The 17,980-nt window shown below is 39.2% G+C and overlaps 2 protein-coding genes across 4 annotated transcripts; one reads left to right on the top strand and one right to left on the bottom strand.

Annotated features, from left to right (window-relative positions):
• Positions 1-21: 21 nt before the first annotated feature.
• tmem14ca (transmembrane protein 14Ca) lies at positions 22-1,784 on the bottom strand. 2 transcript variants are annotated; one of them, XM_087789119.1, is made up of 5 exons: positions 1,739-1,784; positions 1,434-1,518; positions 516-617; positions 348-435; positions 22-189 (listed from the first exon to the last, which is right to left on the bottom strand). In XM_087789119.1, exons 2-5 carry the CDS (start codon positions 1,507-1,509, stop codon positions 132-134), a joined length of 324 nt encoding a protein of 107 aa, XP_087645245.1. In that variant the 5' UTR covers positions 1,510-1,518; positions 1,739-1,784; the 3' UTR covers positions 22-131. The 2 variants fall into 2 exon arrangements, with proteins under 2 accessions (XP_087645245.1, XP_087645246.1); XM_087789120.1 differs by having other exon boundaries at positions 1,742-1,775.
• Positions 1,785-4,884: 3,100 nt separating this feature from the next.
• Positions 4,885-15,129, top strand: tfap2a (transcription factor AP-2 alpha). Of its 2 annotated transcripts, none has more exons than XM_087789103.1 (7): positions 4,885-5,081; positions 6,844-7,263; positions 7,829-7,880; positions 9,868-10,090; positions 10,510-10,628; positions 12,505-12,646; positions 13,792-15,129. In XM_087789103.1, exons 1-7 carry the CDS (start codon positions 5,031-5,033, stop codon positions 14,075-14,077), a joined length of 1,293 nt encoding a protein of 430 aa, XP_087645229.1. In that variant the 5' UTR covers positions 4,885-5,030; the 3' UTR covers positions 14,078-15,129. The 2 variants fall into 2 exon arrangements, with proteins under 2 accessions (XP_087645229.1, XP_087645230.1); XM_087789104.1 differs by lacking the exon at positions 4,885-5,081 and adding an exon at positions 6,168-6,619.
• The last annotated feature ends 2,851 nt before the right edge of the window (positions 15,130-17,980 follow it).

Below are 17,980 nucleotides of genomic sequence, written 5' to 3'. Positions count from 1 at the left end.
TAAAACTATTAAACAGGCGGATGTGGCTCATTCTTTTATTAAACAAACAGTGCTATGGTTTCATACAAGTTTCAACTTTAAGAAATAGATCAACATCGACAAGAAATCCATGGAAACGAGAGGTTTTCTCCTCAGGACTTGACAGGTTTGTCGAGCAGTGTGAGACCGAGCTTCCCCACCATCAGCAGACTGGAACAGAGAACAGTTTTAGGTGTTAGTCATTAAGATGGAGATTTTTTTAAATTCCTGGTTTAATTAGAAAACATTTTACCTTGAAAAAAACATTTACTATTTCTAGGAACGATGAACCAGAATGAATATTTTTGAGTCTACTTTGAGATCATTACCTGGCAGCAGCCATCAAACCAGCCGGCATGAACTTCCTGGAACCATAAAACCTCTTTCCCATGACGCCAGTCAGGGCGCCGGATGTTGCTGTGAAAAGAAAGGGGAATGAAAGGCTTGAGAAAAAATAAAAAAATAAAAAGCGATTTTGAAATTTCTATTTTTCTTACCTAGAGACACCCAAATATTGGAAGGGTCTTTTGAAACCTGGTAGCCACCAAAACCTGCAGCTCCGCCAAAGACCAGACCAGCGACTAGGGAGGGAACGCTGCCTGGAATATAAGAGATAAGATTAGTGCTTTTGTTATGGATTAAAAAACTGTTTTAAAGTTTTACTTCTAGTTCAGATACATGGATTCTATTGCTTTAGATTCATACATGTTAAGAAAAAGTGGCATTTTTATACAAGTCATGAAAAACTAAACAAAAAAACAAGTTTCAGTTTCAGGGATTATGTCGTTTAAATTTATCACAGTAATTCATGACCAACTTCACAACACAAGATTACTGCCAGCATGGAAATTTAATGAGGCAAACTTAATGGCTTTAAAAAAAAACTTTTGCACCATGTGTTGAACACTATTTTTAGGGTTAAAAAGGAAATTTCTTAGATACATTTGGCTTTACTTTAACGTAAGCGGTTTAAGAAGGAGAAAAAGGCGATTAAAGAAATAGAGATACAGGACCGGCTGCCGTTTAACTAATGCAAAGTTTCTCATTTAACAACAAACTGATTCGTAGGAGTCAAGAAATTGTGGGTTAAATTCATGAATGAAAAATCCTACAATCACTAAATAGAAATAATTTTCTTTACTTAATTTGATTTAATATTACATCAATGCTTTTGGCATCATATAAAATATAAGTTGCAACTCTTTATTGAAGAATTTGCATTTATTTAATCATTCATTCATTTCCTTTCCAGTTTGTCACAATGTTTGTGTAAACCTGCTTGTACTGCTTACATTAAAACTAAATATTATAATTGAATTTGTTTGAACATACATGTGACCTTTAGTGACCCCTATAATGCATTTACCAATGGATATCAAATGATCGATCTTGTGACGTATTACTACACACCATACCTGCTTTGACGTATCCCATCACCCCTCCTGAGGCGATCAGGGCCGCATAACTATAACCGATCCAGTCCACAGGCATGTTTGACACCTGTCGGATCACAAAGGTGTTTGGTGAACTCACAATTCTGCACTTGATATAAAGAACGAGACATGTTGTGTAACTTAACCCAAACTGATCCCCTCCACATGGTACGAGTAACACTTATGCAAGTACAGATGCATCAATACAAACCCTTATATATTCGTATTAGTATGTGCAATCTGACTTTCAGTTGAAAAAAACTGAAAAAAGAAGATTAAATACTTACAACCTTGCAGCAATTTGTCCTCTGACGGAACTGGAAGCTGTTTGCAGTAGGACAGTTATTTGTGTGACACCCAACCCGACCGGAAGTACTCTCCGTTGACTTCCCCCCTCACATTTTATTGAAAAGCCTTAATTAAGTTAGTAAATAAGTAAGTAAATTACAAAGTAAAACAATTTATTTATTGCGTGTATAATACATCTTTAACAATAATGAATGAAAACGAAATCTCAAGTTAAATTTATTTTCCTAGATTTCGTTTTGTGTTATAATTAACAAATGAAATTGGGAGAAAAAAAAAGAAGATTAAGGTGTAAAGTATTAACCAACACATATAAAAACCAAACCAAACCAAAAATAATCGAAAAATAAAACACATATACACATATCGAATACTCTTTATCAGACCTTTATCGGGAATATACTGTGGATATCCTGTCTAATAAAAAACAGGCAGTTAAAAAAGGCAATATTTAATTTCAATTTATTCACTTAAGCCAATTTAAAGTACGTTATTCCAATAACATGTGTCAATAGGTTACAAATGCAGTTCTTCTATCAACCACACGATGGCAATACATGATCAATTTCAGTTGTTCATGTTTATTTATTACATGTATTAAATGAGAATGTTTTAGGTAAATTTAGACACTTATATATGTTTTTCAAAAGAAAATATAGTTTTTTTTGTATTATTTCACATATTTAGGTCTTATTAAAAAAATGTGTTCAATTTATTTTTCCTAAAGTTGCATGCTGAATTGATTTTACAATCGCCTTCAGCTCTTTTCCAACGCAAGGTGGCGCTCTAACACAACCCATTTTTCCCCATTTGTTCTGGGCTCTGGGTTATGGACTATCCACTCGGCGAGAGGAGAATCCCCTGTTTTCGGCGTCATAGTTGAGATAGTTTTGAGTTATTGAAGGAATATCGAGAGCCCTGGTCAGGTGGAAACGTGAAGGCGCGTCTCCAGGGGAGTGAGGATGGAGTGTTGGGTAAAACGACGCCCCTTCCAATTGTCTTCCTGCTGTCACCCGAAACACAAGACGAGAGAATTATACCTTAAACAGTAACGACAACAGCAATAATTGTTATAATAATAGAAAAGTGTCATTTGATTTCAGTGCGTGCCTGAAGTGCCCGTGGGTTAAACAGCAGATTTTAGGAAGCTGGAATAATCCGTGGGCCCAGAGCGATGGTGGAAGTGGTTGAAACCGAGCCCTACACAAACAGGCGGTGTATTCAAGGGGGACACCACTCTTGTTTTAACCCACTCACAGACATCTCTGCTGAAGAACTTGCCTGAGTGCAAAAAAAAAGAGCCCCCAACAATATTTCGGATCCCCCTAGCAGCACCCCCCCTACACCCCCTCTATTGTTGTCCTGGACTCATCCATATGGCTGCAGGTATCGCTTTGAAGTCAAACATGAAGGTTTGTTTTAAATATTAACAGCGAGAAAATCGATGGATCCGATGTGAACCAACCCCAAAATATATTAATAACAAAATGTATTAATGATAAAAAAACAAAAAAAAACTTCACTCTATTACGGGTGTGTGTGTGTGTTTGCGTGTGTGTGTGTGTGTAAAGGAGTGAGAGGGGAAAGCTCATTCACTCTTGGCCTGAGGGGACTACATAAGCATGTATTAGAAATAAACAGTAGATAAATAAATAATGACCCTCACAATAACAGACGGGCTGCTCTGTGACGACGTGATGATGTTGCCACTTAACCTTCAAGTTTGCAGAGTGTGTGGAGGGGGGGGGGTCCCCTAATTTCTACACACAAAAATATTCAACAATGATAATAATAATAATAATAATAATAATAATAATAATAATAATAATAATAATAATACGCCGGCAACGTTATAAAATCGAAAATGTTTCTTTTTTTTCACATGGGTCCAAAGGGTATCAGCTAAATTTATTCCTGTGTCCACACCCGCTTCGGTGCGCATGCGTCACCAGGTTTTATGTCCAGGTGAGGAGATCGGGTCCAGGTAAATAGTGGCAGTTTACTTTGGGTCCGGAGGCTCCATGAGAAAGAACCAGTCTTAAGTTCACAACGACCCCCTCCACCCCCTTCAAATAAAGACTACGGCAGTCGAAGCAGCGATTTTGGAAGGAAGAAGACAAAGAATGTCAATTATGGGCAAAAAGGGGGAATGGCAGGTATGTAGTTGTGTTACTTCCAAGACGCGAGAGACTTGTCAGAACGTTTGTGATGATGCTTCGTGAAACAGAGAGAAATCTAACATCTGCCTCCTACTGTAACGCAAAACACACTTTTCAATTTTTTTCCCCCCCTGAACAGTCAGTGTCAATATCAGGGCTGTTGTGGTGGGTGTCGTGTCACAGGTGTGAGGCTCGCGCAGGTATATTTCGGGTGAGCGAGGCGCGAGTATCACTGTCATAAAAAAAAAAAAAAAGAAAAAAGAAAAAGCCCACGTCATTGTCACGCGGGTTTCATCGCTCCTTCTCATTAATGACCCTGGTGCTCCACCAGAAATGGTAATGTGACTTCTCTTGAACGAGAGGAGCCAACGCCTTAGAGGAGCAGGCGACCTGTCTGCTGACCCACGACCTGCTGAGGTGGAGGGCTCGGCCGGCGTCAGGGCAGAGCAGGCTCCCCTCGCCGCTCATTCACATGAAACAAGTCCATGTTGTTGTGTTAATTATTTACACCCCCCCCCAACCCCAACCCCCCCCCCCCTTCACTCACCACAAACACAACTGCCCCCCCCACCCCACCCCAGCTCCTCTGTGTTCCCTTCAATTGGACCTGTAGAGCGGCTCCGAATGGCTCACCTTTTTAACATAACACTGGAGGAAAAAGCCTGCAAAACTCCGCGCGCTCAATGGGATTAAAACAACAATTCGAGAAGAGAAGAGGTTGAACAAGTGACAGCGGTGTGTTTGCACAAGACACTCCATTTTTTTTTCAAGTTTATAATTTATCCTAATTTAATCTCTTTTTTTTGGTGGTGCGTTCAGGTGCGCTGTCGTTCAAATTCATGAAGATGTTGTGCAGCGTTATACCTGTCCATTGGTGTTTTAGTGTGCATTTCTTTTAAGGGGGGGGTGGGGGGGTCTGGAACGACTGTTGATATGCTAATGAGGCCCTGTGCCAGAGTTATTCCACATCAGCCCCACACACACTTTCACCATTAGAGGGAGACCTCAGAGCGCAGGACACACTCAGCTGCTCCAATAAAAAGTACAAGTCGAGCACAATCGACGGAGTGAAAAACAAGACGATCCTTTAACTCAATATCCACCTCCACAACCCATGAAAATGCTCTGGAAATTAACTGATAACATTAAATATGAAGACTGCGAGGTAAGGGGCTCGTTTCTTTTTCATTCCGAAATTATACATTTGAACTGTTGATTTTTATTTTATTTCTTTTTTGAGCGATTTACATCTTTTATTATTTAACACTGCTTTATGAAACTGATAGAAATATAGATTTTGTTGTGTTGTCATAAAAGTAGTTGTGTTATTTTACATTTTAAAAGTCAATATTCATTTCAACAATTTCATCAAGTTAATTTTGACATTTTAACACACATTAAACATTTTCATTATATCAAAAAAATATTATCCATTTTTTATTATAAATGTAATTTAATAAGAAAGCACATTTGTTTTGCTATTTAAAAAATAATTCCATTTTTAAAATCAACACATCGGTGTCAAGTGTATTCTTCAGCTGCATGGTTGTGGTGCCTCAGATTTTCTTGGAGCATGTTTCGTGTGATAGCTGCCTTGGACACTGAAAAACTTTGACAATAGCTGTGTAGGAGTGGAGGAGCCAGTTGGACGTGTTTTCCACTTTACGCAGGACTGCAAAAAAATAGAAGGGGAAAAGTCAACTCATCCGACTGCTGTTGCGTTTTTTTCCGGTTTCATTTGTATATTTTAAAATGCGATACCAACGGGAATGTTTTTTTTTTTTTTTAATAATTATTATTAACGCGATCGAAAGGCTGCCGTGTGTCGGAGGAAGCGAGCGCCGCGCGTAAAAGTTGCGCCGTCGGCCTCTGAGAATCTATCTCTCCGGCGCGTCTGTTCCGGGTTTGCATCTGGACATTTTCTGGACTCGATTCGCAAAACTCATGGACACACACTCTAGCCAGGGAAACAAAGGGATGAGTGGTAGAAACGAGCCGTCGTCTGCTGGACTTCTAAAGGTGCATATTGTTTCCCTCCTTCTCTTCCTTCAATCCTATTGCTTTTTTTTTTTTTTTTTGCGCTATGACCATAAGACCCTTTTTTTTTAAACCCCCTCCTCTTTTTTTGTAACCCCCCCCTCCTCCCTCGTTCTGATTCGCCAGGCTGGAGTGAATGTCCCTCTTTTTGTCTCTCTCTCACCACTCCCTCCCTCCCTCGCTCTCTCTGATTAGATATACCGATTCCTCCTTTCAATGGACGTCATTTAAGCGCAGACTCCTGACTCGAGTTGCGTCCTCCGCTTCTGTGACTTGTTATTAACTATCCCTCTTGCTATTAACCGTCATGAGCGCGCTCTGATTCCAAGAGGGAAACGGCTATTATGAGATCAGGAGAAGGGACGACACTGTGATCAAGGAGAAACTTTTTCGATTCTCCAACATCTGCATTTTTTTTTAGATGAGGAGCAACCGGGGATCTAACCAGCTGATGGATTATCGTTCCGTGGCGCATCTCTGATCTCCTGGGCAAGGGAGACTTGTGTTTTTTTTCAGGGGACTTATATAACTATAATTCTATATTTTCAAAGATTTTTTTTTTTTGCTGGCTGAGTGTTTTTGCAGCTCTCCTTCAGCTACAACATTTCTTGTCTTAAATCGCAGCAGCACTATTTTCAGATGTTAGTGCACAGTTTTTCGGCTATGGTAAGTTGAAATAAATGTTTATTTCAATCGTGGAAAATGTTTTTTTTTTTTTTAAATTGAAAGTGTTTCTAATTTGCTTGATTTTTTTTAAAATGGAAAAAAAAAAGCGAGGGTGTCGTGGATGCGCTTCGAGCAAAAGCCTTTCGGCGACTTGACTGAGAAAATATTAACCAGATGATCGGTACATATGTGTGTATTTATTTTCTCAATCTCCAACCCTCCAGGACCGTCATGACGGCACCAGCAACGGGACAGCCAGGCTACCTCAGCTGGGAGGAGTGGGCCAGAGTCCGTACACCAGCGCACCGCCGCTCTCCCACACACCCAACTCGGACTTCCAGCCCCCGTACTTCCCTCCACCCTACCAGCCCATCTACCCGCAGTCTCAGGACCCTTACTCGCACGTCAACGACCCGTACTCCATCAACTCCCTTCACGCCCAGCCGCAGCCCCAGCACCCGGGATGGCCGGGCCAGAGGCAGAGCCAGGACAGCGGACTCCTGCACCAGCACCGCAGCTTGCCCCACCAGCTGTGCCGGGACTACCGCAGGGAGGTTCTGCTGCCGTCCGGCCACGGCCTTGACACAGGACTGTCGGACTCTATCCCTATCCATGGATTATCTCACTCTTTAGACGACGTACAGGTAAAAGCAAGCACGCACAATTACTAAAAAATATATATTTTTTGTTGTTTTAATTTAAACTTTAAATCAAATAAAGCGTTTAAAAAATAGAATATATTCGAATTGAATAAACACAATATTAATCAAATTAAAATGTCTTTTTTTTTTATAGTACATTTTAATTTCCTCGAACCGGCTTCATGATATTTAGCGCTGTCACTGTCACTTATGGCGAACTGGAATTTAAGTTAAAAATGGAAGTATCGTCTTAGTTTTTTTCTTTTTTTTCCCCTCAACCATGTTCGGTTCTTAATCAGAAACAAACAATTTTCTAATTAGTTCGCAGGCCTTTAATTGGCCGCCGTAATTACTATCCAATCTAGATTATGTGTGAGGGCGAAAGTGGGTCAGGATTATGGGGCGACACTGTTTCGTTATTTAAGTCTGATGGAATATCTGATCATTTGTGGGAAGACACAGGCCCTGTTTTTTTTTGTAAAGAAGGGATGATATAGTGCTCTGTTATTTTATTCCTCCATAATAACACAAAATCAACCCCTCCTTCCTTCTTTTTTTTGTGTCACAGCCTGTTGAAGACCAAGGAATCCACATTCCCGATCAGACTGTAATTAAAAAAGGTAAGCAATTTCCTCCGAGATGCGTGTTTCTGCAGGCTCAACACACACACACACACACACACACACCATCCACCATTCTGCTCCGATGCACTGCGGTAATGCCTGACTGATCCTAATACGCAGTAGCCTATTTTTTCATTACATGCTCTCCAAGTGCATCAAACCGCTTCTACCTTTTCCCCGCTGATGGAATTTACTGTCAGCTTTTTAGATAAGTGAGGGACTGGTGGGCTTTTTTTTTTGGAAGGGTTGTAACACAGCTTTTAACGAGAATGGATTTAGATTTAGGAGTTTAGGGAAGCGACTGTTAAATTCTCCACGTATTATTCCTATTATATTGTGTTGCCACTTTCATCTAAATTATATATATATATAAAAAAATTGACCTACAACACAATTTTATTTCCTATTAATGCCACACATCAACAAGATAATTGGCCTCTCATATTCATAATCCCCAGCTCCTTGTGAGTGTGAGGCTCCGCTGAGCCATTAACGTCACTACCGATCCATCCACAGACACGCAGCCCCCTTTGTCTCCGTTTTTTAAGAAGTGGCAATGAACGACCCCCTCCCGGTGGGAAATCAGAGCCAGGCGAAGGTGCAGGGCTCCATACTAAAACGTGTCTCGCTGTGAGCACGAACCAACCAGTCGGTGTTTTTTTTTTTTGTGACATATCAAAGGGCCCGGATTCATACAGTCGTTTAATCGAATTATTGTGCGTAAAATGCGCATGGTAGCGACGCGATTCGCCAAACGAAGTCTGAAATATTACGATATATTTTTCAAATGTTATTAGCTTATGCGAATCGTTATATTCACTGCGATTCATTCACGATTTTTTTTTAAAAGGATTTTATCCGATTTTTTTTGCCATTTTAAATACAATGCTCAGGCGTAATTTCATAATAACACAGTGTGAATGTGACAAATCATTTTGTTTTGATATACATTATTTTGTTGTATGTGTGCATTGTGCTTAAAGATAAGCCTGTGATATTCTTCTGTATTACATCGTTATCGTTGTTTAAACTATATCGTGTGTCATTTACTGTTCATAAATAATATTTAGACCACTTTTTATTCCCGCAAACTGGTGAACTTATATTTAATTTCCACATTCCTTTGCACTATTTAATTTCTTTAGACATGTTGATGTACTCGATTTTGAATTTATATATTCCACATGCTTTCTCTTTATTTAAATTATAATCGGGAATCTCATGTTAATACAAAACGTATTCTGCATAGATTCGCTGTTTTTTAATTCTCCACATTAAATAATAAAAAATACATTAACATCCTGACGTTATCAAAAATACGCTGTTCCTCGTTTTTTTATTTTCAAGTCGTATTTATCTGACAAGTAGTGTTTTTAACATCCTTATTCGTCATAATAATCTAATTTGTAGAATTATTTTGCTCCAAAACGATCCTCGACATTACTTTATATATGAGGCTAATACCCCATATATTCGTATGATTATTGCGATTACACATTCCTAATTTTTGTGTGTAATATTTCAAAACGGATTCCATTTTGGAAACATTTGTGCTGTATTGTCTTCGTTTTAGTATGATTAATGCTATTTTATTTGTGATCGTTTTTATCGAATCATTGTTCTATATGTTTTATTATTATTATTTTTATTATTATTATTTATAACAGTACAACTACATCACGTCTACAAACTTTTTAAACATAATTAAAAAAATGAAACATGTTTTTTTAAAGGGACTCATTGTTATTAATTAATATTATTATTATTATTGCTCGCCCAAAGTTGTGTGAGTGCGCGCACATGTGGTGTTAAACTCTAAATCCGGGGCCTAAATCCCCCTTTCTCATTTAGTTAAGGCTCTGCATTGCATGAAATTCACTGAGCACGTCTCTCTCTCTCTTTCTCTCACCCCTCCACCGTCACCCTCCCTCCCTCCCCCCGTCCCTCGCACCCTCCTCCTCCTCCTCTATCCCTTCGTCTACAGGTCCGGTGTCTTTATCCAAGAACAACGTCTCGGCCATCTCCCTCAACAAGGACGGTCTTTTCGGCGGTGTAGTGAACCCGAACGAGGTGTTCTGCTCGGTGCCGGGTCGCCTGTCCCTGCTCAGCTCCACGTCCAAGTACAAGGTCACGGTGGCCGAGGTGCAGAGACGCCTCTCACCACCGGAGTGCTTGAACGCATCACTGCTCGGCGGGGTGCTGAGGAGGTGAGTGTGCAAATGCAAGCCTGCAAAAAAAAAGAAAAATACACCACATTACATATACCTGTGTGTGTGTTCGTTTACGCACTCCCTCTCGTCTCTAGCAAGAATAATTAAAATCGACCAACCATGACACCTCGCTCCTGCATCTAAAGCAGGGAGTTCTGCTATATTCTCCACCAACTTGCCCTTTATCTCTCTGCTTATCCCTCTCTCTCTCATTTAAATGGATGCCTCAGCCTCAGCTCTATAGGCCCATGAAGGCATCACACGAGAAAAAACATTGGTCTCCAGTGAACTATCTCTCCTACAAATAACTAGGCCCCATATCTCCCTTCAGTTCTGCAGCTTATCACACACACACACATGTATCAGAAATAACGATACGATTAAATCGACATTAATATTCCTCGTTGTTCCTCCAGGGCCAAATCCAAGAACGGTGGAAGATCCTTAAGGGAGAAGTTGGATAAAATCGGCTTGAATTTACCTGCAGGCAGACGCAAGGCAGCCAACGTCACCTTGCTGACGTCACTAGTGGAAGGTAAGCGCAACTCACGTGTTCTCCCGCGATATCAGGTGCTTGTTTTCTCTCCCTCTTTCTGTCTCACTCTTGGAAATCAGCATATGCGCTCATCCGTGTAATGTGGACCGACTTTGGCTCGCAAGTAATAAAGCATGAAGGGTGTGTGTGTGCGCGTGTGCGTGTGATAAAAAAGGAGAGAATGGCGCTGGTTATTCTAGTGGCTTTTGCAGCGTGGAGGAGCACTTGCAGGTCCACGCCTGGCCTACTTTGTACATGGGATGAATTTATGCTGAAGTCCAGTTAATTACCGAGTGCTGCTTGTTTATTGGCTGCTTCACCTCGTGGATGCAAAAGTCGATTGATTTATTAACCTCGCACTGTTCACACACATATATGTGGCAGGATTTTTTTTTTTTACCCCCTGAAAGCCCCTTTCTTTTGTTAATTTAAAAGAATAATAATAACAATGTATTGAGTAGCGGGAAATTAGAACATGATGATTTTTTTTTTCAATTGTTATAATTTTCGTGTGTACATTATTTTTCACGTTTAATTTGAATAATACAATTTGGTGCCATGACAAGGAGGTTGTACATATATATTTTTTCATGTCAACAAGATGGACAAAATTATAAAATTTTATTTGGATAGGTGAACTTTATTATATAAAAATAAAATGTATTACAATGACATAAGCTTTTTACGTAGTTCTTTGGCATGTGATCACCTGACCTTCTATATGTTCATTATCTATTTCTTAGATCACAATCAAAATATGCTTTCACGCAATAATCTACAATAACATATCTTATAATTTAAATGAAAATATAACATGATATACACACATACGAACATGTGTAATAATAAACAATATACAGTTTATATTGCATCCAACAACATTATGCTTCACCACACATCAAACAAATTAAACCTAAAACATGATTGTATGATGACAAATATATAAACAATTATTTTTGGAAACTATTGTGTAACAGAAAGAAAATCCACGTTTGGCTTAAAAAGGTCGTTTCCACAACTAAATATCTTCTTAAACAATTAAAATATCCTTTAAAGGTTACCAGCTTTTTGACTTGAAATGCCATGTCACGTCAACAAGCAGTGGTATTTGGTGGGTTTCCTCCAGAAGCCTGCGATGGTTCACTGATTCTTGTTAATCATTATTGCACTAATGCAATATTCATAGAGCCTCGCTGCTCCTTTGTAACCAGCCCGGATACATGCAGGGTTCTGGGATGACGCTGAGGAGATGGCTGGGTGTTTTTTTTTTTTTTTTTGAGGTGCTGGTGCTGTTTATGATCCGCTCCATTTTATGGAAACCAGTTTACTACACTTGAGCTTTGATGCTAATTGGCGCATGCGTTCTTCCGGAGCGAGGCTTACGGGCAGGAAGCCCCGCAGTAAGAACTCAACTGCTGCAGGAAATTAAAACCAAAAAGAAGTAGAAGAAGAAGAGAGAAAAAAAAACAACACTGAGATAGAGAAAGAAAAAAAAGAAGAGTTTGAATGAAAACCTGCGATTCTCATAGCAGAAATATGTAAAGGAGATTTAGGTTTTTAGCCTTTTAAAATTGCTTCCATGCCTCTGCCGGACTTCCAATAACGCGCACGCATCGGTAATCGATGACATGGTGTGAGGCATGACGCTCCGTCTATATTTCCAATCCGCTTATTGTTTCTCCTCAACTTTTCTCACGCTATATCGACACGTGCCTTTTTTTTCTTTTCTTTCATAAATTATTTTTTTATCAGCTGCGATCTGTGCGCAGGTGTTGTGCGCAAAACAACAAAAAAACACCTGCGCGTCTTTCTCCCCCGCTCCATTTTAAAAATCCTCTTAATAAACAAACTTTTTTTTTTTTTTATTCTCCTTCAGGCGAAGCGGTGCATCTTGCCAGAGATTTTGGTTATGTATGCGAGACGGAGTTTCCAGCCAAGGCAGTAGCTGAATACGTAAACCGTCAACACTCCGACCCAAACGAACAAGTCCAAAGAAAAAACATGCTGTTGGCCACAAAGTAAGTGATGTTCACGACACACACACACAACATCACACTATCGTTGACATATTAAAAAGAAAAAAAATCACTGTGGGGATATCATCTCTGAGAATCCTAAATGTCCTAAGCGTCAGATATTTAATATTGACTGTAATGAAGCTGGGAGCGCTTGTCACGGATTGGTTAACAATGCAGACCCAGAGAAGTCGCCTCCTGATGACGACATAAGTTTGAGGCTGTGGGCAAAATTAACGAAACTCAATTTTCTAACACTATGATTAATTTAATTATTCTTTTGAAAATTTAAAATGCACGTTGTAGACGTTGACACCTGATAAATAAGATATAGTTGTTTTTGGTTGAGTAGTTTTCTATTATATCTTGAAAAAGCTGAGTATTTTTGATGAGAGCTGATGCTGCTTGAGGACATTTTGGGATCGAAAAAATATATTTTATTGTCTGTCGCTGCTTATGTAATTAAAACACGTTATAAGTATTTTCCCACTTTTTTTTTCTTTTTTGTTGAATTTCTATTATTTTAATTGCCATTGATTGTGAAGGAAATTGCGTGGATGTAATTACTGTTATTATATTAGTAATTAAAAAAATGGATTTGAAGCTGCAGGACATCTTTTTGGAGGTGGAAACAGGATATTAAAATGACAGTTTGAGTCTCTTAAACATCATGTGGTTAGAGCAGCGTCATTACCGAACGTTTTGTGATCTGCAGACTATTCCGAGTAAATAGTTCGACATTAGTATAGCAAACATGAAACGGTTCGTTTTTAAAACGTTTTTTTTTCTGCACAAAAACGATGAGCGTTTTTTTTAACCATATGTAAGATATTAAAAAAAAAGAGTTTTTAATTGTTATTAAATATTATTAATGCTGGGAAGGGGCTCAATATAACGAACTATTTAAGTGCGAAACGGTCGCTGTTATTAAACTAGGAATCACGCGATCAAAGTGTGTTAAAAAATGAAGTTTTTTTTACGTTGTACTTAGTTTGGGTCACGTGTTCCACGCAGCCGTGTGACGTACATTGTGTAAAAAAAAAAAGAAAAGCTCATGACGGATCATACATTTAACGAAAACAGAAAGAAACGTCAAATAGTTGGTCAGTAAACGGTGGAAACTGACTCTCTCTCTGCTCTGTGTTCAGGCAAGTGTGCAAGGAGTTCACGGACCTGTTGTCCCAGGATCGCTCACCGCTGGGGAACTCACGACCCCAGCCCATCCTTGAACCGGGAATCCAAAGCTGCTTGACCCACTTCAGTCTCATCTCGCACGGATTCGGAACCCCTGCGCTGTGCGCGGCCGTCACGGCTCTGCAGAACTATTTGACCGAGGCGATCAAAGCCATGGACAAGATGTACCTCAACAACAACCCCAACAGTCACTCAGATAACGGCACTAAAGGCGACAAAGACGAGAAGCACAGAAAGTGACAACCCGTCAAGAGCCCGAAGGCCCAGAAAATAACCCCGGGGCCTCTCGCTCGCCTCGACCAATATAAATATTATAAATACTATTGATCCTGACCATTTTCTTTCCCACTTTTGGATTCATCAAATACTAAAAAAAAAAAGAAAAGAAGAGAGAACTGGAGAGGAGCAGCTCCAGGGGCGAGGACAAGGTGTTTTGCCTCCAGGACTTTTTATGCTTTTATTTTTTAACGAGCAGCAACGAAAATGACTCAACCCCCCTACACGTTCCCTTCTTCCACATCTCGACGAATTCCTATCAGTATTGTGAATAATAAACTTGAAAAAAAAAAAGCAAACGAGATAATTCAACACACAGAGAACTCCACGTCAGACTCTGAACTTTTTTTTTTTTTTTTTTTTGAAATTCAAACACGATTCGCGGTTATATAAGGGAATCAGTGTTCATGTATGTATATATTTATTTATGTGTAATTTAATGGGAATTGTAAATATGGTGCGTCTGTTGAAACTTCTTTTTTTATTTATCTGGTGCCTCCTGTTTTAGTGGGTTTTGAATATTCGGTTAGTTTTTCATGTGCGTTTATGGTTCTTAGAAAAACACACCTTTTTTTCGGGGTTTAATTTCTCTGGGATATTTCAATTTCAGCCCTCTTGTAGCATGTTGAGGCGACATTGAAGCAAGTGAACAAAGTTACTAGAAATAAAAAAAAAAAACAACCTCCTCTCTATATCAAACTTTTTTTTTTTTTTAAAGAAAAAAAAAAGACAGCATATAGGTGACACCCTGTTTTGTTTTCTACAAGCTTTTATGTGTTGTGCCAATCAGAGTTTTCACCTCCTGTTCTCTCCGCCATAAAAGCAATAAATGGATTTTTTTTTTAAATGTCAGATTTTGGGGACCACCTGATCATCTTGTTATGTCCAATAATGTCCAAAAATTGGAGGCGATTTTAGCTGTATTGTATAGACATGTGCTGGCAATAGTTCCTATGCCTGTCAATGTATCATATTCCTTTGTTGCCCAGAAAAAAATAAATATTTGATACGCTTCATCTGGATTTTTTTCCCTATTTTTATTCAACGCCGGGGTGTTTTTTCCTCCAGTAATTGAGTTGAAGTCTCCCCCGACGATTGCTCCTTGCAATAAGCAGCTGAACTCATCGTTTCCCTCATGTATAATAAAAATGTTTCTTCAAACTCTTAGTTCTGTATCTCATGCAGGCCAAATGGCTCGCAACAATGGAAGCATTGGCTTTTGAAGTGTGCTCGCCTCCCCAGCTAAAAAGACCCCTTAGAGATGTGAACACGCCTGCTGGTTTGTGTTTGGTTGTCTATATTTAGCCCCCAACCTCGCCTTCTGCTATTGTGCTATCCAACACATAATGTATGTGTCGTTCCAGTGGAATCAATGCTGGTGATTTCTTAACCGTTGTGTGGATGAAAGAGACTTTGAGATTCTACACATTTTATAATAATTTGGATGACTTTATAGACGGAGGTGCAGCGATATTTGTGTCTTGACTCTTCCTGGCTATATAGCCTGGCTTCATTGCTTCGTGGTTGTTCAGGTCTATTGCTTTTAACTTTCCGCTCATTTTCTTCACGACCCACTGATGTGTTTTGGCTGTGGTCGTTTCCTTGGCTTAGTGAGGAAACACCAGCAACTCCAGTTCAGAAGGTTGAGGGTTTGTAACAGTGAATGAGCAGTTTTCAGATCCAACTACGTTTAGCTAGCTCCAGTACTTTGACCATCACAAACATTTGGCACCATTCTAACCTTCCAATATTCACACCAAACTTTGTAGAAAATAGGGATATAACAATCAATCTAAATTATTATAAATGTAAACTTTAAATAAATGTCACCACATCTTACATGACAGATAGTTAGCTTTAATCTCCAAGTTAGCATCACATGTTTACTATATATTTTTTGTTGTTGTTGCTCTAATTCAATTGTTATTATTATTGTTTAACATTAACCAAAAAAAGAAGCACTTCTTAAATGAATGTCAAGAAGATAGCATAATGTTAGCCTAGCTAAGGAATGTTTTTTTTTTCATTTTACAAATGTTATCAGTTGTGTTTATTTTCCAATTATTTGGTTAGTAATTTAAACTAATATTTGCTATGTACTGGGAACGACAAATCGTCGTGTTATATTTATTTAGCATTTTACAGTTTTATTTTTTTTGGGCTTCTCTTTACATATTGGTGTTTTTTATTTTAAATCATTTAAATTGTTTTATTTTTCATATCTTTTTGTTGTGTTTTAAATCGGTTTGTTAATTATTTTCTTTTTCTCTGTTTTGGCAGTAAGGTGGTTTCTCAAAAAATGCTTGAAAATAGATGGCTAATGTTCAGCATCTATGCATTTTAATTTTTTAATTTTTATTACAGTCTCTCATTTCACCGTCTGGTAACCAAGCAGTTCGAATATTCCCCCCCACAACCCCACCCCCTCATATTGCTCTACATTCAGATGTATTATGACGCTCAACGCTGCAGCTTTTTTATTTGTCTTATTTGTTTATCTGCGCCAGGGTGACTGAAGCCCAACTGTACTCGTCCTTGGCGTAATTGCGCGGCACAGTGTTGGAGCAGGTGAAGCGATCCATTGTGTGTCAGTCCGTGTATTTGTTGGCTCAGGCCTCAGATTGTGTGTGTGGGATCCTATCCTCGGGCACAATCGCTGCCTCATAAAGAAAAGAGAGACTCCCCGGCTGCTCCTGCGATGGGGGGCGAAGGCATAAAAAAGCATAAATAGTCACTTTAAGAGGAAAACAATCGTATTAAAGCAGCATTGGTATTAGCAGGCGGTGCCATTAATGCTAATGTTATTTAATAAATGTATCGGGATGAAAACAGGAGGTGAAACGAACCCATTAGAAATACAACTTGATCGGCGACAATGTGCGTGTTATTAGCGTGCGAGTGGATCTCAAGGTGTGTAATTCTGTCTTTCTGTTCGCCGGATCCGTTTTGTTTTGTTTAAATATAATATGCGTTTCCCTTCAATTTGATGTTAAACCGGTGGAACTAGTTCTATTTTTTTTCTTTAAAAAAAAAGAAGAATAACTAGTTATCCTTCTTTTTTTTCTTCTTTAAAAAGAAAAAAAAAGGGTCTCACAGGCAAAAGTCATTTGCAACGAAACAGGGAAATTTGAAGAGTCAGTCAGTGTAATTCCCTGCTGAGTTTGACTAATTCAATCCATAACTGCTGCCTGTCCCAACTAAACCAATTACAGATGATGCTCGTCTAGTAATTAATAAGTGCGAGGCTGATTATCCAATATTGGGCCAAAGAGATCGAATTAGGTGGTTAGCCACAGTTTCATTTTTTATTCTTTATTTCCATGATCCCCGGCGAGCCTTTGCCTTAATGTCGCGCTAATACATGACGTTAGTTTGCTATGGATTCGAAAAAAGTCCCTGGTTAAAAATGCTGCAGCCAGAAATAAATGAGAAATAATAACAATAATAATTATAATAATAATAATAATAATATTAATTACATGTTATTAATACTGACTGGCATTTATTCCACGGTATTAATTCGTTCTCCTCCTTTGAATATACGCAGGAATTCGTTCCCCATTTTTTTTGCCCAAGTGAACCGCACTTCTCAATCTTAAGTGGCTCGGACATGGGTCGGGGTTTCCCCCTTAAATGACACTTGATACGCACCTCGGTGCGATCGAATTATGTGACTTTTCGAGTTTGTAATGAAGCGCAAAATGGCTAATTGTCCTCAACTTTGACATAAGCGGTCATTTGGGCCTCGCCCCCCTCGCCCGTCGTTGACCCCCTTCACGCCCCCCACCACCACCACCACCCCGACCCAACTCCCCGCCATCGGGGGGCTCAGAAGAAGCCAAGAGAGGTCAACGACTCCCTTCAAAA

This window comes from Callionymus lyra, chromosome 4, assembly GCF_982586985.1.
Source record: "Callionymus lyra chromosome 4, fCalLyr1.hap1.1, whole genome shotgun sequence".
NCBI lineage: Eukaryota > Metazoa > Chordata > Actinopteri > Syngnathiformes > Callionymidae > Callionymus > Callionymus lyra.
The sequence above is the reverse complement of the archived record's forward strand: the minus strand, read 5'-3'. Positions and strand labels throughout refer to the sequence as shown.

Excerpts from the sequence above, each read along its gene's own strand:
- tfap2a (XM_087789103.1), top strand. The coding sequence starts at position 5,031 with ATGAAAATGCTCTGGAAATTAACTGATAACATTAAATATGAAGACTGC. Across the intron at positions 10,629-12,504 it reads GCTGACGTCACTAGTGGAAG|GCGAAGCGGTGCATCTTGCC; the intron begins GTAAGCGCAACT and ends ATTCTCCTTCAG. Across the intron at positions 12,647-13,791 it reads AACATGCTGTTGGCCACAAA|GCAAGTGTGCAAGGAGTTCA; the intron begins GTAAGTGATGTT and ends CTCTGTGTTCAG.
- tmem14ca (XM_087789119.1), bottom strand. The coding sequence starts at position 1,509 with ATGCCTGTGGACTGGATCGGTTATAGTTATGCGGCCCTGATCGCCTCA. Across the intron at positions 436-515 it reads CAATATTTGGGTGTCTCTAG|CAACATCCGGCGCCCTGACT; the intron begins GTAAGAAAAATA and ends TTCTTTTCACAG. Across the intron at positions 190-347 it reads GGTTTGATGGCTGCTGCCAG|TCTGCTGATGGTGGGGAAGC; the intron begins GTAATGATCTCA and ends TCTCTGTTCCAG.